The sequence below is a fragment of the Amblyraja radiata genome, chromosome 31 (assembly GCF_010909765.2).
Source record: "Amblyraja radiata isolate CabotCenter1 chromosome 31, sAmbRad1.1.pri, whole genome shotgun sequence".
In the NCBI taxonomy this organism is placed as follows: domain Eukaryota; kingdom Metazoa; phylum Chordata; class Chondrichthyes; order Rajiformes; family Rajidae; genus Amblyraja; species Amblyraja radiata.
The window spans coordinates 23,482,232-23,503,521 of NC_045986.1; the positions used below are offsets into that span (position 1 = coordinate 23,482,232).

At 45.2% G+C, this 21,290-nt stretch overlaps 1 protein-coding gene across 3 annotated transcripts in view; it reads right to left on the reverse strand.

Moving 5' to 3' along the window:
• morn1 (MORN repeat containing 1) overlaps positions 1-21,290 on the reverse strand; it is a 168,235-nt gene that overhangs the window by 19,079 nt on the left and 127,866 nt on the right. For all 3 annotated transcript variants that reach the window (XM_033048111.1, XM_033048113.1, XM_033048112.1), the window contains 2 exons: positions 13,110-13,240; positions 11,037-11,113 (listed from right to left, as the gene is read on the reverse strand). In XM_033048111.1, the coding sequence (XP_032904002.1) occupies positions 11,037-11,113; positions 13,110-13,240 (208 nt within the window). The remainder of the gene's footprint in view (positions 1-11,036; positions 11,114-13,109; positions 13,241-21,290) is intronic.

Genomic DNA, 21,290 nt, shown 5'->3' on the forward strand with positions numbered 1-21,290 from the left:
GGAACAGCTTCATCGCAGTAATTACTGCGGGTGAACCGGGAACCAGAGGACATCAGTTTAAGGTGAGAGGGGAAAAGATTTAATAGAATCCGAGGGGCAACCTTTTCACACGGTGGACATATGGAATGAGCTATCGGAGGCGGTAGTTGAAGCAGAAACTATAACAACATTTAAAAGGCATTTGGACAGGTACAAGGATAAGACAGGTTTAGAGGGTTATGGGCCAAATGCGGGTAGGGCTAGTGCAGATAGAATCATAGAATGATACAGTGTGGAAACAGGCCCTTCGGCCCAACTTGCCCACACAGGCCAACATGTCCCAGCTACATTAGTCGCACCTGCCCGCATTTGGTCCATATCACTCCAAACCTGTCCTGTCCATGTCTATCCATGGGGATCTTGGTTGGCATGGGCAAGCTGGGCCGAAGGGCCTGTTTCCATGCTGAATGACTCTATGACTACAATGGGGAAGTTGCAAGGTTTGTGTACACAGGGTCTATATTCAGATGTCAGTGATAGTAGATGAGGTGAACGCAGGAAACATACCTCCCCACTCATTCACTTCCCTCTGCCTCCTTGGTGGTGCTGACAATGAGGCGCAGTTCAACTGATACCAGCTGCCTCTGGACACCCTCACAAGGAAATATTCAAATCTGGGCCCAGAACACTCTAGTGAAGACATCCATTTCATGCTGCCCTCACTGAATTAGAAACATCTAAGGCATATTCAACTCATTGTGTTCATTCAGTATTGTGAGCAATTGTGGGCCCCATATCTGAGGAAGGATGTGCTGGCTCTGGAGAGGGTCCAGAAGAGGTGTACAAGAATGATCCCAGGAATGAGTGGGTTAACATATGTTGAGCGTTTGACGGCACTGGCCCTATAGGGCAGCTGTGGAGATGTTTCAGGTTGACGTACACTGAGCTGAAATGTTAGCCCCTGTATATTTTCTCCATCTGCCGATGCTTCCTGATTTGCAGAATATTCCCAGTAATTTCTGCAGATTATGGGGAATTGCAGTGTGTGGAGTTCAATAGGAAAGGCACAGGAGGATGGATAGACATACTGGCTGGGAGAGCAGGGAAAGAACTTGAGCGACTCGGTACAAATTGGCCTTGCGACTGAGTGTTCCTGCTCAGAAAATGCCAAGAGCAAGAATAAAACATTTGCTCCACCGAGAAGTGATCTGTGTTACTGCAAATGAGCAGAGTGCAGTTTTCTGAACTCACTCACTAACCCCTGACAGAAAACTGCATATGCACTTGTCAAACAACAATGGGTTTGGACTTCCTTATGATGACATCCACAGTCAAACAGGCACTTAACCTTACTGCTCGAGTTCACACATTGAAGCAGGTAGAGGAAATGAACAAGGAAATGCTAAAAGAATAAATAGCCAGATGATATTCCGGAGTGTGAATCACAGAAGTGCCATTCTGTTTTGGCAGGAGCAGGGCCGACACACAGGCCAGTGTGGAAGATCAGCTTCAGCAAAGATCAGGTGAGCTGATTGAATTGTTTCTGAGGTGGAAGCTCAATGTAAGATCACTGGTGCGGAGATCGTGGAGTCGATGGGCCAAAGGGCCTGCTTCCGCACTGCATCTCCAAACAAAACTAAACATTTCTGCAAGAATGTCACTGAGATAACACGTTCGACAGGAAAATCTCTGGCAAGCGGCTCTTCGCAACAGGACTGCCACTGGCCAAATGGAACCACATCCCTGAAGGAACATCACTGAATCAAGCAGGATTGCATCCAAGGAGGAGTGTCAGAAACAACGCCAGCAGGACCAGAACGGACGGGGAAACCAGATATCCTGGGAGTCACTGGGGAAGTGGAGTCATATCCCAGTGGGATGTGGACGTCAACCCAGTCAGAGTAACACTGGCTGCAGTGGGCCGTTATCACACAGACCATCACTGCCACCGGAGAAAACACCTCCCAGAATGAGTCAATGGCACAAGGAGCCATGTTGCAGCAGCACAGAGGTTAATGTGTGGAACAGTCGCGAGGCAGGAACCATATTCCAGCAGGTCCAAAACTTCAGGAGGAAACACCAGTTTCAGAAGAATGGAGCAAACAGTTGGGAATAAAACAAAACATCTTGTAGCAATAACATTCTTTAAGACCTGATCTCAGCTTGTTATACAGCTTGTTTTTCAGCAAACTCCACGGACTGCATTGAGACTCAAAACCTGAAGTTGTTTGTACAGTGAAAGATTTAATGACCATCCCGGAAAGCAAAAACATAAGCTTTAAGTATTTTTTATTTAATCTGTTCGGGGAGGAATCACCATCAGAACAGTTGATTATTGAATGATCAGCTTGTTCAGTACTTCATGTCCTTGGCAGCTTTTAAATGGGATTCATTTGCCCAAAGCAATTTAACCATCATCATGTGGGACATGGGTTATTTTTGCTAATTAAATTAAAAAGGCAAGTTATTGGCTGAGATTGTAATCGGGTTTGACTGCTGCTTCATGCGTGGCCCAGTGAGGAGCTAAGCGGGCAGAGCTGGAGTGGTCCGTCCGCGCTTGTTAGCATGTCTCTCTCTGCAGGGGAACAAGGCCTACATTTGGACCTGGAAAGGGGAAAGGACATCACCATCTTCCTTGGTTGATGGTGCAACACACAGTGCGTGTGTGTCCGTGTGTGTATATAGACCCAGGGCAAGGGCAGCATCAAATTCAACGGCAGCTTCCCTTACAGTTGTGCAGTTGGCATTAATTGTCTCAGTTTACATAAGAACAGCGTCAAGGAATGATGTGACAGGCATTACCCAGGCCTTGTGGAACCATAGACCAGGCAGCAGGCAATATCTGCTGAGGAAAGGGATAATGAAGAAAGATAGACAAATAGACTCAAACGCTGGAGTAACTCAGCGGGTTAGGGAGCATCTCTGGAGAATGTTTGAAGAAGGATTCCAACCTTAAAAAAGTCATCTTTGCGTTTTCTCCGGAGATGCTGCCTGACCCGCGGAGTTACTCCAGTATTTTTGTGTCTATCTTTGGGATGAACCAGCATTTGCAGTTCCCTCCTACACGATGAAGAAACTGATCAGATTCAGATTAGTATATGGTCATATACTGAGGTGGATGATCAGCCATGATCATATTGAATGGTGGTACAGGCTCGATGGACCGAATGGCCTACTCCTGCACCTATTTTCTATGTTTCTATGTTTCTATATACACCATGGTGAAATTCTTTGTTTGCATGAAAGTCACAGAGTAAACGGTGGTGATAAATAATACAATAAATACGACAAGTGTTTATCAGCAGAATGGTGCAAGATTGTAGTGCAAATCTGAGTTTTCATGACTTCAGGAGTTACCAAAGCATATCAGACGCCACTGAGTACTTTTCAACAGTGGTTACTCTTGTAGGATTGTAATAGTTAATTCAGAATACCAAGATTCCATAGATTGCATTGGGGATGATCAAATAATGTACTTTAGTGACTTTGTTTCGGGGCAAATATTGATCAAGGCACCAGAGAGAGCTTCACGGTTCATATTCCCAACAGAGACATTGGACCTTAGTTTAGTTTAGATATACAGCGTCGAGAATGGCCCTTCGGTCCACTAAGTCCGCGCTGACCAATGATCACCCGTACACTAGTTCAATCCTACACGCTATGGACAACTTACAGAAACCAATTAACCTACAACCCGCACGTCTTTGGAATGTGGGAAGAAACCAGCCCACCCAGAGAAAACCAAAGCGGTCACAGGGAGGACGTGCAGACTTCGTACAGACACCACCCGTAGTCAGGATGGAACTCGGGTCTCTGGCACTGTAAGGCAGCAAATCTACCGCTGTACCACTGTGCCGACCTGTATATCTCCTGGACTGGGCCTTGGCCTAACAACCCATAATGAGAGATCAACAGCGTCTTAAATTAACTGGATCACGGAAGGTGCAACATTTAAACACGGCATAGTTTAGTACAATCAATAGCTCACTGGAGGTGCCTGAAGGCAGATGCAGGTTTGCATCTGCTGTGTTAATAGGCAATGAGCAGTGGGGAGTCGTTAAAGTACAGCTCAGGCCGTACCCATCTGGATATTTTTAATTGACTTTATCCAAATCTCTTCCGTGCACTGCCCGAACACTGATGATTCCCCTGCAGACTTTTAAAGCGGGGATTGACAGATTCTTCATTAGTGTGGGTGTCAGGGGTTATGGGGAGAAGGCAGGAGCATGGGGTTGAGAGGGAAAGATAGATCAGCCATGATTGAATGGCAGAGTAGACTTAATGGGCCGAATGGCCTAATTCTTGAATATATTATGAACTACTTATTAACATGAACAGACAGGGGCTATGATGCATGATCAGCAACCTGAAATACTAACCTGTCTCTCTCTCTCAGATGTTAACTGATATGCTGGTCAGTTCTGGCATTTTCTGTTTAGATATTGTATGAGTATGTCCTGTAATTAGTAGGAAATGTTTCAGACTATTGACACTATCAACCAGCAGGCAAATAAGCACCATGCTAATGCTGGGCTGTATGAAGTGCCCTCTTGCAGTCATTGCCTACAGCTCATTGAATAGAGAATTGAAGAAGGTCCCATGTATAGTGTTTCCCTTTGTACACAATGGAGACAGAAGCCATTGAACCTTGCAGGTTGTTTTCTTTGAGTTAAAGTTAAATGAAGCGGCAGATCTGGGAGTAGGTGTTCTGTCTACCCAATGCACCTTGTGTATTGAACTGTAGTTCAGCTTCGAGTCATGGCAACATTGGCGGAGCGCATTGGTAACTATTCCACCTCCTTAAACATTTACTTTCTCCACCACCTGAGCACGGTGACCAGAGTGTACATCATTGAGTGGATGTACAGCTGTGAATTTTCCAAGTCTTCTTTGACTTCTTTAGGGGCAGCACAGTGGCGCAGCGGTAGTGTTACTGCCCTCCAATGCCAGAGACCCGGGTTCGTTCCTGACTATGGGTGCTGTCTGTACAGAGTTTGCACGTTCTTCCTCTGACTGCGTGGGTTTTCTCCGGGTTTCCTTTGATTTCCTCCCACACTCCAAAGACATACTGGTTTGTAAGTTAATTGGCTTCTGTAAAATTGTAAATTGTCCCTAGTGTGTAGGTTAGTGTACGGGGTGATCGCTGGTTGTCATGGACTCGGTGGGCTTTAGGGCCTGTTTCAACTCTGTATCTCTAAAGCCTATAGAAAGCATCTCTCAAGCCCTCAACATCCACCACCTTGGGCAAGGGCAGTAGATGAATGGCATCCCCACCATGTGCAAGCAGCCCCTTCATGACACGTTGTGATATGTCTTGGACATGCAATAGTTGCACCTTATCCAACACAACTGTGGGAGTACTTACACTACACATGCTCAAAGGTTCATGAAGGAGGCTTAACACCATCTGCTGAGAGTGAATGAGAATAAATAGTAAGATTAAACGAGAACTTACCAGTTCGAAGTTTGATCGTTATTTTATGAGGAGTACGTTGAGGGAATACATGAAGAACCCCGCCAGGACGCATGCGTGTCATTCTTCAAAGCAGCGGTGTGAAATCACAGATAACTGTAATGACTGAACATAGTAAGATTAGAGAAGAAAATACCAGTTGAGTATATGATCAAGGGTGGGAGCGGAGGGCACGTATTCCCTCAACGTACTCCTCATAAAATAACGATCAAACTTCGAACTGGTAAGTTCTCGTTTAATCCATACTATTTTACTTCGGAGTCACGTGAGTGACTACGTGAAGATTTCAAAGCTCTGTGATTTCATGCCGTGGAAACGAGTCCATGCATCACATCTGCCTTAATTGACTGTGGGAGGAATTGTGTTAACATGTTTAGACATGAATCCAACATTGAAATCCATGATAAATTGTTAACAACAAATTATAGCCCCTATTTATGGGGTGAAATTATATTACAGAACTTAAAATTGACTCTGCAAAGTTCCAGGTTTAATTACTGGTTTGTGGTAGAATAGTTGGAACATTTTCCCCTTATCTATCCTGCTGTCTCGAGGATTTGGTCCATTGGTACATCCAACTCCATAGCTGCCGATGTAGCTGCAGCCCTGGTGGAATAAGATTTGAATATGTTAGTATCCACCCCAGCTGTTGTTAAAACCTGTTTCAGCCATCTGGAAATAGTTTGAACCGACACTCTTTTGTGGGTTGTTTGTGGCTGATTAGTAGTGCCATCTCATAGCCTCAGATGTTTTTGGTGTTCTCCATATATAACAATAATTGTCTTATTATACAGAGACGATATCTGTAGGGTAATCCCTAAATTCTATTTTGAGGCCTGATGATCCCGGTCTGTTCTGTTTGACTAATTCGTAATATGAAACGTTATATTCCTGTTGAAGAAGTCATATAGTCCAGCCTTAACTTATGTACGACTGTACCCTTAGTGCCGTGACCAAAGCCATCAGCATGACTGTTTTGTGCGTCAGTCTTTGCAGGGACAGAGCTGTTGCTGGAGACCAATTCCTTAGCAACGTTAGGGCAACACTCATATCCCATTTTCACCCAATTGTATGGTGGCTGTTACAGCTAGTTTGGCCAACTCCAAAGTTATGCCCACAATTAGTATGATCATATGATTATGTATTTGGTAGAGCTCTATACTGCCAGAGCTGCCCCATCCAGTTGAATTTAAAAAAAATAACGTTTGTGATTTCCATGATAAATTCATGTGTAAGTGTGATCCCACTTACGGGGCTTGTGCCTTCAGCTGCTGCTGGCTCCCGCAACTTTGCGGTCCTCCCCAGCCAGCTTCACTCGCAGCACTTGTGGACACTATTTTGTCCAGCTTCCCCTCCTGTGTAAAACAGCGCGGGGAACAAAAAACTACCGCAGAGTAAGTCACTTACCTGCAGGTCGCGGTTTCAAACTTACCGCTGCGGGGGAACGCTCCACCCCGCCTGTCGTTTCGCAAGCGTGAAAGCGATATGACACGCATGCGTCCTGGCGGGGTTCTTCACGTAGTCACTCGCGTGACTCCGAAGTAAAATTGCAGCTTTGCCAAAGATATATCTATATCGTGAGTGACATTTCTAAAAACTGAATGCACCTATTTTTTGGCTGATGATGGACACAAAATGTTGGAGTAACTCTGCGGGTCAGGCAGCATCTGTGGAGAACATGGATAGGTGACGTTTCACAGAGTGCTGGAGTAACTCAGCGGGTCAGGCAGCATCTGTGCAGAAAAGGAATGGGTGACGTTTCGGGTCAAGTCCCTTCTTCATCCCTACGCTGTGCCAGACTTCGGTAGCTCGTCACTTTTACAATTGCACTACCATTCACCCTTGGAGACTTGGCCAGTTTCACATGTACTACGAGAAGGTTTAACTTCCTGATATTCGCTTCCTTACTGTGGAGTAGAGCTTGGTGTGCATTCCTGACACCTCCCAGCGAAATGCCTGAGCACAATGAGAAGGAGTCCATTGATAAGCTTTGCTTTTGTAAGTCAATGTGCTGAGGCTGAGCCACTGTGCTAGTTCACCACCGCCCCTTCCATAAGGGTGCAGCCTAATGATAGACTCTGCACAACACTGAATGCTCAGGAAAGGTACTAGAGTTCAGCTTTCCTTGCTCAACATTAATCTGTACGGATTGCTTTGTGGGTTGGGTGGAGAGATGGGTGTGGCATGAATGTAGACAATACAAAGCCATTTCTTTGAAAATGATATCAAAAAAATACCGTGCAAATGACGACTGGTGGATTTAATTTGTCCCACTAATCGTTGACTGATTCTTTTACTGTTGCAAGCAACACACTGAGGCACATTGAGAAACACTGGACCTTAAATCCTTCGTAGAAGAAAATACATAAACAGCACTAACTGGATTTTATAGAGTACCGATTATTTATTCAATCACCATGAGCAATGAAATTCATCAGGTCTGTTTACATACTAGTAATAAAATCTCTAGAATTTAGTGTTAGCTTTATACTACCTCAGGGTTTCTTGGGCCCCATTTGTTTGCATTTAGTACAGTTGTGTCCCAGAGCTGTGCTAGTTGTTTCTGCTGTGAAACCAGGCAGTGTCACAGAGTCACCTGCTGCGGCCCGTCTGCCAGCCAAGGATTGCTACACAAGGTGCTAAGTGCACTGTTGCCACAACATGCTTCCCAGCTCCAAGCAACTGCAACAAATCCACTGCAGAATACGTTTGTGGCTCCGCTGTGTGGGGTGGGAAATCAGAGCAGCCAGCATTTTCCCCAACCAGTTTGGAGGCTGCACACGGAAATCTGTGAAGCGTTTGGCTTATTTAACCTTTGCTGCTGTTGTATTGCCATAAGTTTGCTATTAGTCTCCCCTTCTTTTTGTTGCAGCTCCCAGAATCAAGCTCTACAGTCATTAACCAGGTCCATTCATGAGGACAAGACATATGAGTGCAATACTACAGAGTTCATGTCTATGTGGAAGTGCTGCATTAAATACCGGCCACTGTTGGAATTAATTTGCCTGTGCGTGTGCATGTACATGTGTGTTTCAATGCATGTCCACATTGATAAATGCAGTGTGCTGCTGTCCATTTACATGGATACACCAATCTAGTGCAGTTTGGTTGCATCTCAGATTCTTTTGGGAACAACTCTGCAAAGAGTTGTGGATGTAGCTCAGTCCATCACATAGACCAGACTGCCCATCAACACAATCAAAGGTGTCCCACCCCTGTCATTCCTTCTTCTCCCTGCTCCTGTACGGCAGAAGGAATGTCAGCTTCAAAGCACACACTACCAGGCTCAGGAACAGTCCCTTCTCCTCTGTTATCAGGCTTCTGAACGGTACTTCCATAAGCTGGGGTACAGTCCGTTGAGCCCAAAGCTTTGGGTAAATATATTATGTCATTTTGTAGAGGCACAGTAGATTGGCACAGTAGGGTTGCACGATGGCACAGCAGTAGAGTTGCTGCCTCACAACTCAAGAGTCCCGGGTTCCATACTGACTACGGGTGCCGTCTGTACGGAGTTTGTACGTTCTCCCTGTGACCGCGAGGGGTTTTCTCCGGGATCTCCGGTGTCCTCCCACACTCCAAACATGTACAAGTTTGTAGGTTAAATATAAATTGTTCCTAGGGTGTGTGGGATAGTGTTAATGTGCGGGGATCGCTGGTTGGTGCGGACTCAGTGGGCCGAAGGGCCTATTTCCGCAATGTATCTCTAAACTAAACTACAAACTAATTGAAACAACAATATTGTCACAGAATCATACAGCACAGAATCAGGCCCTTCAGCCCACTGAGTCCACACCACCACTGACCACCCAGTCACAATAATCCACAGATCATGTAAGTAAGGCATGGCCAAATTGGTGCCTTTTAAAAGTATCTTAATAAGGAGAGGATTAGTGAGCTAATTGCCCAAAGACAGACAGACAGACGTGGAGGCAAGTTCATCATTTTTACATTACGACCTCCTCTAAACTGATATTCACATTGTTGACTAACAGTGTAACTGATCGTACATACTTCCTAATAGTTGAGGCTCAAGCTCCCAGTGTCAGGACAAGTAATGAACGCTTCATCCGGCCAAAGAACCTGAGAGCCTCACGTGTTGGTGATTCCTCAATGAACACTCCCCATCCGCCATCCCCATCCAATTAGTTTTGGACGTCTGTGGCCAGCAGTGACTTTGCTCCCACCTTAGAGTCACAGAGTGACAGAGCACCGAAACTGGCCCAACTCATCCACGCTGACCAAGATGCCCCATCTAAGCAAGTCTCATTTGCCTGCACCTGACCGATATATAGAGTCATGGTGAGCTAGTTTGTAGACAGACGTGAAAAGAAAATTTACTGTGCTAACCATTCCCTCTCCGAAGATGAATCTGTAGGTTTCATCAGTTGCAATTAGTTTTCTTATTACAGGTATTGCTGGACTTGCACATTAGACACTTGGATAGGTGGAAGGCTGGGAAGGTTTAGAGGGATATGAGTCAAATGTGTGCAGATGAGACTACCTTAGTGGGGCATCTTGGTCAGCATGGCTGGGTTGGCCGAAGGGCCTGTACAACTCTGGCTCTACAACTGGCTATGGAACAGTTGTACTACAATGCTGAACACTCTATTCTGCACTCTTTTCCTTTGCTCTACCTATTGTACTTGAGGTTGGCTCGATTGTATTAAATTGCATTGATTGTAACATATGATTTGACTGGATGGCATGCAAAACAAAGCTTTTCACTGTACCTCAGTAATACATGACAATAATAAGCCTAATCCTGAACCATCCTTATCTGTAAGTGGAGACTGGGAACCCAGTAAGAACCAAACAGAATCCCGGAATCCAGGACAACAGACCTTCATGGTCAGATCAAGATCCTTGCACTTACAACAACTGGGACTTGAAAATGGCGCCAAACTGGCGACTCTGTATACTGTCTCAGTGTACTGCTGCTACACACTTGTATTGTATCTAAGATGATTGTCTAATATGCATCGAAGTGCTTATGTATAGAGATACTTGTACTGAACTGTATACAAAAATGAATTTCATTGTACTTTGGTACATGTGACAAATAAAGGACCATACCACACCATACTGGACTCTGAGCCGAGCAATCCCAACAAGTTTACCTGTTGCGCCTACTGGCTGTGACAGATTAATGTGCCACTGAGATGGCATAAAGGAGGCGTTAGATAGCAGCCGTTGCCAAAGCTTTAACCCATTACTTATCTTTACAGCTGCTTGCAAACCTCCTGCGTACTTCTAGCATTTACCGTGACCTTTCAGAATTATTTTTGTTAACTACTCTGAGATGTGCAATTATTTTTATGATGTTAGTGCTCTGTGGGGCACTACACTTAAAGGTCTCTGTGAGCATCTGTAATCGACTGCATGAAAGTGGCCCATCAAGATATTGTCACCTCAGCAGCCTGGCGGTCCTTGCTCCCAGACCAGCAGCTTGTTACTGCAGCAACCTCATCCGTGGAGTCTGAGCAAAATGATCTAACAAGTGCTTGCAGCCACTTCGCAGAGACGGTTCATTGTACTGAACGTTACACAGTGGTACTTGTACCGATACACTGCAACTCATACCCACCTGCTCTCAGTTATCTTCTCTTGTGACTCTGTCCCTTTCTCACTCAGCGTTTTGCTGTTGGATTTCTTGCTTGCTTTCTGCGTTTGAGAAGAAACAACACAGTCATTTTTACAGCAGGGTGTACAATACACACCCAGTTTAAGTCATGTCATGGTCTGTGCTCTCACTCCGTCCCCGTTACTGCAGCAAATTGCCCTTTGCCAATTTAGTTATCCATGCAGTGGCATGGTGGTGCAGCGGTGGAGTCACTGCCTTTCAGCGCTAGAGACCCGGGTTCCATCCTGTCTGTACAGAGTTTGTACATTCTCCCTGTGACCTTGTGGGTTTTCTCTGGGCGCTCCGGTTTCCTCCCACACTCCAAAGACATGCAGGTTGGTAAGTCAATTTCCCAGTTGCCAGGGGCCTAGGATTCCTGCCCTAAATGTCTCAGACTTGCCCTGTAAAGAGCTCCTCCAGCCCTATCTCTTTGACCAAGCTTCTGGGACCTCAGCCCAATGTCCGTAACGAGACTTCATGTCAAATTGTGTTTTGTGTAATTCTTGTGAAGCACATAAGGAGAATTTTGTTACATTACGGATGCTTTAAAAATAGAAAAATAGAAGTCAGCCATGATCATATTGAACGGTGCTGGCTCGAATAGCCTACTACATCACTTGTTTCTCTATGTTTCCATGTAACAACAAGTGACCCGAAATGTCATCCATTCCTTCTCTCCAGAGATATTGCCTGACCCGCTGAGTTACTCCAGCTTTTTGTGTCCATCTTCGGTTTAAACCAGTATCTGCAGTTCCTTCATACATATTTCTTGCACTACATATAGTTAGATTAATCACCTGACCATCATAATGTAGTTATGGGATCTTGAAGTATGTAAATTGACTGCCGGGTCTATCTACACTACAACACTGAGGACATCTCAAACAGTATTTCATGAGCTGTAAAGTGCTTGGAGACATCCCGTGGTCTTAAAAAGCTCTGGATAAATGCATGTCTTTCAAGTCTTACTTTTATCACCATACTGCGCTTCCCTATTTAATGATTCAGTGAGAACTTCAGAATCAACGGGGACAGTGAGTCTCAATAGTCGTTAGAAGTACAGCCACGCCAGATCGCATGTTTCTGGTGCATGGAGTGCAGAACCCCCAACAAATGCCACACTGTGAGGTGACTGCTTGATGGAGATGTTGTCAGCAAGAGGCACCAGCATCAGCCCAGCTGGGATGGGTCGTGTGGTGGGATCCGCACAGCAGAGCCAGCGAGGAATCTTGAAAATGCAAAATTGAATGAATTAATCCTCTTAAATTTAACTAAGTCTCACCCAGTGAGGCAGGAAAGATTAGCGGTGAGGGAGTGCCCCCTCTGTGGTAAGCTGTCCAAGAAAAGCTCTGAAGCTTTCTGTACGTGCTGGTGGGCCCAAGTATCTCACAGGCTGAGAAAGTGGTTGGAGAGGGGAGGAGGGAAACATTTATAAAATATGCCTTTTCTCTTTGTGTCAAGTTACCTCCCAGCCCGTCCTGACGCAACCGTGCAAGACTGTGCCTCTATCAGTCAATCAGCATCCCCAGGCACGGATATCAAACCTCACGCTGCCTCGGCAAGGCCAGCAGCATAATCAAGGACGAGTCGCACCCCGGTCACTCCCTCTTCTCCCCTCTCCCATCAGGCAAAAGGTAGAGAAATGTGAACATGCACACCTCCAGATTCAGGGACAATTTCTACCCCATTGTGATCAGGCAACTGAACCATCCTACCAACAACTTGGAGAGCAGTCCTGAGTTACTATCTACCTCATTGGTGACCCTCGGACTATCTTTGATCGGACTTTATCTTGCATTAATGTTATTCACATTATTCCCTTTATCGTGTATCTGTACACAGTGGATGGATGGATTGTAATCATGTATTGTCTTTTCGCCAACTGGTTAACACGCGACAAAGGCTTTTCACTGTACCTCAATACACGTGACAATAACCTAAACTCAAACGCAAAAAGCCAAATGGATTGCTTCATTGCCTCACTCCAAAGACTCCTTGTATTGAGCTTAGAGAATCGTTTTGTTTTGAAGCTTTTACCTTCTCCAGTTCATCCAGAATCATGAAAGGACGATAACAGTGTGAGGGAGGAGCAAGTTCAATGTTCCGAAATGCCGCGTAACCTCTCTCTGCTCTCTGGATGATCGGAACGGGAGCGGAGTCTTCCTCTTCTACGGAACAGAAAGAGAGAGATTTAGCTCTTAGGGCTGATGAAATCAATGGATATGGAGAAAAAAACAAGAACGGGGAACTGATTTTAGATGGTCAGCCATGATAATATTGAATGGCGGTGCTGGCTCGAAGGGTCGAATAGCCTACTATGTCACCTATTTTTCTATGTCACCATGTAACAACAAGAGTCCAGACATTCACACTGACTGCTGTTGTTCCAGCATGATAAAGGATCTAAGTCTAAGTCTAAGTCTACGAGCAACCCACATCAGACAGCCCACCCTATCGAGCTCAATCTGACATTTTGATTTGGCTTTACACCTATCATGTGCACCAATGCCCAGTGACCCAACTCAGCCTGAGATAGGCACACAATGCCGGAGTAACTCGTCGGGTCAGGCAACATCTCTGGAAAAAAAAGAAGAGGTTACATATCGGAACCCTTCTTCAGACCCGAAATGTCACCTATTCTTTTTCTCCAGAGATGCTGCCTGTCCCGCTGAGTTACTCCAGAATCTTTGGTATAAACCAGCATCCACAGTTCCTTCCTACTCACTTACACAACCTGTGTTTATACAGTGCCCTTAACATAGTAAAAAGTTACAAGTTGCTTCATAGAATGTCATCCGTCAAGGTTTGACTCAGAGTAAAATAAAATGATGCTGGAACATACAGCATGACCAAAATCTAGGCCAGTGAGGCAGGATTTTAAAGACTGACAAAGGTGGAGATAAAGGTAGAAACAAAGAACTGAACAAAAAAAAGACACAAATTGTCAGAGTTACTCAGCGGGTCAGGCAGCATCTCTGGAGAATATGGATAGGTGACATTTCGGATACCGAAATATAATATTCCCCAGTGACATTTTTGGAAAAACCTGTCTAACTTTTGATGTTTTTTCCAACTAACGACTGCCTACAATTCTTGAAATAGGTCCTCTGCGGTTATCCGTGCTCCATGCAGTAGGACCTTGGCAGACAGGACAAGTTGGCAATCAACCTGCAGACGTATCACCAAACTCCACCCATTATCATGCATCTATCATCATGGACCGCATCTCACAGCTACATCGAGCAGGAGGTGCAGAAGCCTGTCGTCCCACTCCACCAGGTTCAGGAACAGCTACTGCCTGACAACCATCAGGTTTTAGAACCGAGCTACACAATCCTATCTCGACAACGGCCCAAGGAGCACCTCTTGCCCAACTACAGACGTGTTTTATTTCTAAATGTGTTTTCTCTTGTTTATTTGCAGTCTTATCGTCTTTCTAGTCTTGAGGAATTTTGTATACTTTATGTATGATCCATGTTTTTGTGTGTTGCCTGAGTCTATATGCCTGCTGCTGTGAGCAAGGTTTTTCATTATACCAGCACGTATTTGTGCATATAATAATGAACACAACTTATTTTGATCGGACTTACCTCGCTTTGAAATCTATTTGTTTGCATCATAGTCATAGAGCACGGAAGCAGGCCCTCGGCTCAACATGCCCAAGCCGACCAAGATGCCCTATCTACACTACCTCCACCTGCCAGCGTTTGGCCCATATTCTCCAAAACCTTTCCTATCCATGTACCTGTCCAGATGTCTTTTAAATGCTGATAGAGTACCTGCTTCAACTACCTCCTCTAGTAGCTCAATCCATATACCCTCCACCCTCTGAGTGAAAAAGTTGCCCCTCAGGTTCCTATTAAATCTTTCCCCTCTCACCTTAAACCTATGTCCTCTGGTCCTTGATTTCCCTACTCTGGGTAAACGACTGTGCCTTCACTCTATCTATTCCCCTCATGATCTTATACACCTCTATATGATCACCCCTCATCTTCCTGCGCTCCAAGGAAAAAAGTCCTAGCCTGCCCAACCTCTCCCAATAGCTCATGCCCACAAGTCCTGGCAACATCCTCGTAAACCTTCTCTGCACTCTTTCCAGCTTAACAACATCCTTCCTAGGCCAAGGTGACCAAGACATGAACACAATACTCCAAATGCAGCCTCACCGACGTCTTGTACAACTGCAACATAACATCCCAACCTCTATACTCAATACCCTGACTGATGAAGGCCAAAGTACCATAAGCCTTCTTGACCACTCTAGCCAGCTGTGACGCCAGTTTCAAGGAACTATGTACCTAAACTCCTTGATCCCTCTGCTCCACTCATGCACTCCTACTGTGCATTTGTAGCATGGAAACGTATATTCAACTCATCTGATTTCAAGTTGAATGTCTGCTTCCAACAAACCTCGGCCTGGCTTTCTTCATTGCAACTTATTAGAATGACCTACCTTTTCCAGCTTCCTGTGGACAGAGGCTATGTCAAGCAGCTCAACTACATTCAGGCTTCCAGTTTATTGCTCACCTGTGAGTTAACATGTATCTCCTGAACTCTCTTACGTACAGGTAGGTGATCATCTGATATTAATGGTCCTTGGTTCTGATCTACCGGCAGGACTGACTACTCTTTCCTTGGCTAACGCAAGAGTGTTGTGGGCTTATCTGCCAGCTTTCTCTCACTGAGGTAAAGACCCAGGGTATTCTTGCCATCCTCTGCGTTATTCACCCCACCACAAAGAGGAATCGAGGAAATATTGTTCCATGGACTTTGCTGAGATAACGCGGCATGGGAGTGTGCATAATGCCCGGTGGGTAGTAATACCAGTGCACTTCTGGTTCCTCAGCGGCAGCATCACCATGATATTCACTGACTTAAGTCACGATGCCAAACACAGTGGAAACCATTGATCGCGCCAGAAGTACAGAGAGATAAATCTGTTTATGTTAGCAAACAGCTCACTTCCATGCTGTCTGACACTCAGAGTCAATCACCTAATCCTTTCCCATCTGCTCAGATTTTTATTTCTTTAAGATTTAAAAAAAAAACATACACACAATTAACTCCTCAGAGCAAACGAGGGGCTTAGCAGCAAATACCAAGGATGAGAGAATCATCTGCGGTAGGTTTGGTGGTAACCCTGTACTGGGAAGCGCTGGAGTCTCTGCTTACAACAGCTTTCCCCTTTGCCCCAGCTTCTATCTTCATTTATTTAAAAGGCCTGGAATACAATCAGAAACTCAGTGTTTGCTTCAATCTGGAGGCCATTTTCACTGGGTAAAGGTCAGTGGGTGCGATGCATGAGACGTGCTCCGAGCTGCCCTTTGCTTTGCTTACCACAAATGTCATATATATTAGTAAAGGTTTTTCAAATGTGATCTGGACAAATGAGCGGTTGCATTTTTGGTGAAAGGTGGTCACCTTTGTTGCAATTAGTGTTATTCTGGATGCTAAGCATTACGTGTTTGCACGTTTTCCCACAGCACACATGTTCTTCTTATCCTGGACTTTCCCCCCTCCTGTCCTTCCTTCAATGGCAGCATCCAGAACAAGGGGTCATAGTTTAAGGATAAGGGGGAAATCTTTTAGGACCGAGATGAGATCAACATTTTCCACACAGAGAGTGGTGAATCTCTGGAATTCTCTGCCACAGAAGGTAGTTGAGGCCAGTTCATTGGCTATATTTAAGAGGGAGTTAGATGTGGCCCTTGTGGCTAAAGGGATCAGGGGGTATGGAGAGAAGGCAGGTACAGGATACTGAGTTGGATGATCAGCCATGATCATATTGAATGGCGGTGCAGGCTCGAAGGGCCGAATGGCCTACTCCTGCACCTATTTTCTATGTTTCTATAAAGTTTCCACAAACTAGTAATCAATTGTTGTATCTGAGCGTACAAAGTCAGTGTTGGTAGTCTCTGAAGCTGTGGTAGGGATAAACCTAGTGTTCAACCGACACTTGGATTAAAGCAATTTTCTGTTGAGATAGCTCGGCAGTGGTTAGGTGCCTCCCTTGTCCAAGCCTTAGTGTACAGTGGTAACATCTCCCACCATCCAAACTAGGGTCTTGTAACTCTGAGTCCTAATGTCCCTCAGCGAAAGAGTACTTGGCATAGTAGCCAAGTAAGGTTGCTCAACAGAATGTGGGATAAAATGGTTGTCTTTATTGAATATATCGTTGACCAGTACGCATCCTAAATCTTCCTCAAATACTGTGCATCCAACTATATATTTTTCTCAATAAAATAAATGCCATATCCTAGTCTGATTTTGTTTTATGTCCACAGACAACGGAATCTGTTTATCTGATCATCTCATGCTGAAAATACCTTCTCCCTCTCTCTCCTGAATAAGTTTGACGTAGGACCACTGGAGACTGGCTGGTTTTTAAAAAGGGCAGAGTTTACTAAACCAGGTTATTGTCGCTAATAATCAGAACTGGTGCTCATCCTAAATTCTTCTTTAAAGAAAAATTCCTCAGAGTATGTGAAGTATGAAGGGCACAGGGTTGCACAGTGGTGAAGCAGATTGCCACCTCGAGGGCTTGGGTTGGACTCTGACCCAGAGTAATGGGATGACTTCTTCTGCTCTGCTCCGAGGCTGTTGTTGCTGAGTGTCAGCTGTTCCTTCACCCCTCTTCCTTCCAGCATTAACTGCGCTGGCTTCAGTCACGGTTTGTCAGCTGCGAGGGACAATCTTATACAAGACCAGTCTGGGAAGAATTGACGGCAAAGGAATGGGTTTCTCATCAGCCTGCTTGCAGCACATCAAGTGGGGGGGGGTGGATATGGACTATGTGCGGACAAATAAGAGTTAGTCTTGGCATCATGTTCAGCAAGGACTTGTTCACATGCTGTAATATTCTGTTCATTCCACCTGGCTTTTAATGAATAATTTCATTAAAAGGAGGAGCCTCATCCATACGTGTTCAAGAAGGAACTGCAGATGCTGGAAAATCGAAGGTACACAAAAAAAAGCTGGGGAAACTCAGCAGGTGCAGCAGCATCTATGGAGCGAAGGAAATAGGCAACGTTTCGGGCCGAAACCCATCTGGGTTTCGGCCCGAAACGTTGCCTATTTCCTTCGCTCCATAGATGCTGCTGCACCCGCTGAGTTTCCCCAGCCTCATCCATACAATCCACCCATTCATGACAAATAGGGCTGAGAGGAATCATTATCATCCAAGGCAAAAGGCTAGTCCCAAGGTGAACAAAACATTGGGCCAAGGCTGAAAATGGAGTGTGAAGGCACAGTTTTCCACAATGGCCAGAGATGGCAACATTGGTGAACTCACTGTTTGGTTGCTGTTGGTACATCCCAGACAGTACATATCTGCATGCTGGAGAGATCTATAGATGTAGTGGAGAGATAGTTCCACTGGTGCATGAGTGGGCAACACTGCCAAGATAAGCTGATAGATGATAAAAAATGAGCAAGCCAAGGCTGGCCTCTAGGTAGGGCTCAACAGATAATCTGCATTCAATGCCGTTTGTATTGGATTTCCCTGAATTGCAAACAGTGTCGAATTGTATTCATTTTACTGACTAAAATCTTCCAGAACTTTTTTGTTTGTTATTTTAGCATTTCAGTTTTATTAGCTGAATGTAAATAGCACGGCTGTCCTGGAGGTATCTCTGGGCTGTTCAGCCGGGTTGATGGCTTCGCAGTCTGGACCTTCAGCACGGCACAGTTAATGCCGTTCACTGGCTACACACACGGAGCACAGTCCACAGACACAGGGTCACCAGCAATCAGCAGCGAGGAATGCAGCTGAGAGGAATCTGCATTTGCTTGGTCTTTTCGTGACCTCAGGATGACTTAAACGGTCTGTGCAACCCATGAAGTACTCTGGCTTGCAGTCACTGCCGTAACAACCAGCTTCATATCACCAACATTGCAATAAAGATGAAATACAGGAACACCACCGATTATCCGGCAACTGATGGTCCGGCATCTCCTTCAATTCCGGACAAAATGCCGAGAGCATTGCGTGTAGCGCACAATCTTTTGGGATGTGTGCCTCCGTCTTGAAGGCGTTAATTGTTTACTTTTTGTTAATTGTTAATTCTTTACTTAAATTTCTAGCAGTCCTTGGTGCTTTAGAGACACCGGAGGGGTATAATTAGTGGGTCAGAGGTGTATTGTTGAATTATTATTATATGACCTCCTTTGGTCCAACAAAATGGATAATCTGGTTAGGCTCTAGAACCAAGGGTGCCGGAAAATCAATGGTGTACTTGTATCTGCTTGTGGGATAACTGCTGGCCTGGAAACTGAAATGAATCACTCTGCTTTGTACTTGAAGTAATGGCACAGGATGCTACACCTATGCAACTACTAAGGGCGGCATCGAGGCATTGCAGTAGAGCTACTGCCTTACAGCGCCAGAGACTCGGGTTCGATCCTAACTACGGGTGCTTGCCAGAACAGATTTTGTACGTTCTCCCCGTGACCGGCGTGGGTTTTCTCCTCGATCTTCGGTTTCCTGCCACACTCCAAAGGCATAGGTTTGTAGGTAAAGTGTTTAAGAAGGAACTGCAGATGCTGGAAAATCGAAGGTACACAAAAATGCTGGAGAAACTCAGCGGGTGCAGCAGCATCTATGGAGCGAAGGAAATAGGCAGTGTTTCGGGTTGAAACCCTTGAAGAGTTTCGGCCCGAAACGTTGCCTATTTCCTTCAAGGGTTTCGGCCCGTAACGTTTCTCTGAGTTTCTCCAGCATTTTTGTGTACCTTAGGTTTGTAGGTAAATTGGCTTGGTGTAAAATGGAAAATTGTCCTTGGTGTGTGTGTGTAGGGAAGTGTTAATGTGTGGGGATCGTTGGTCGGAGTTGAAGGGCCTGTTTTCCACGCCGTGTCTCTAAACTAAACTAAAGACCCAAGGAACACGGTTTAAAGTTGCATTCAAAGGCACCAAAGCTGGATGCTGCTGGCATCATTGGAAGTGTTAGTATTAATTAGATGGGATTGAGTCCACAGCCGGGGACAAAAGGACCAGTGAGCCAGGATTTTATAATTCAGGTAACTCAATGCAGACTGCGGAATCAAGTGGGGACCATGTTGAATCTACAACTCATTTCTGAACTGCCTTCAATAAATGTCATCAGAAGAGACACAGGTCTCTCAGGTAAGACTATCGTGTTACTACTGAACAGAATAAATTGCTACCATCACCAATGATTCAATGATAGTTCATTGTCACATGTACTTAGATACAGTGATATTCTTTGTATTCGTATAGTATCCGGTAAAATCATACAGCAGACCTCACCTAGGCAGTACACAACGTCTCCACGTTTCAGGCGCAAACAAAGCTACACAAGGTTCATCAAACACTTATCTTCCCCTATGTTCTCAGTGGCCACCCACCGGGTCCCCCCTTTGTTTTTGGGGCGCCCCGCCAGGTCCCCCCTTCGTCTCGGAGCCTTCTGCCGCTGTGTGGTAGAATCATCTTACCTCAACCAGAGAGCAATGCTGAACTACTATCTACCTCATTGGTGACCCTCAGACTATCCTTTAAGAAAGAACTGCAGATGCTAGAAAAATCGAAGGTAGACAAAAATGCTGGAGGAACTCAGCGGGTGAGGCAGCATCTATGGAGAAAAGGAATCGGTAGCGTTTCTGGTCTTCGTCAGACGGATCTCGACGCGAAATGTCGCCTATTCCTTCTCTCCATAGATGCTGCCTCACCTGCAGAGTTCCTCCAGCAATTTTGCCTACCTCGGACTATCCTTGATCAGACTTTGCTGGCTTTACTTTGCACTGAACGTTATTTCCTTATCATGTATCTGTACACTGTCAATGGCTCAATTGTAATCATCTATTGTCTTTCTGCTGACTGGACAGCACGCAACAAAAGCTTTTCATTGTACCACAGTGCACGTGACAATAAACTAAACTGTAAACATCCCCGGAGCCTTCTGCGTTCTTTAATGTCCACTCAGTGCATTGAGTGTAGGATTGTGCGATTACTTTTTAAAATCTTCTTAACGTTTGGAGTCTGGCCTCAGAACCCATCATCTATGCGTGGTGTAACCGTGTCATTCAGAGGGTCCTGTGGGCTTGCAGGGAGGAAGCTAATCTCAATGGTAGCTCACAGGGGAAGTGAATCTAATATGGAACAATATCGTATAGAGTAGATGATCCTGGATTTAATTTCTGGCCTTTGCTGATTTCCTAATCTCAAAGGGAGCAGCAGTAGGGTTAATTAAGGCAGGAGAGA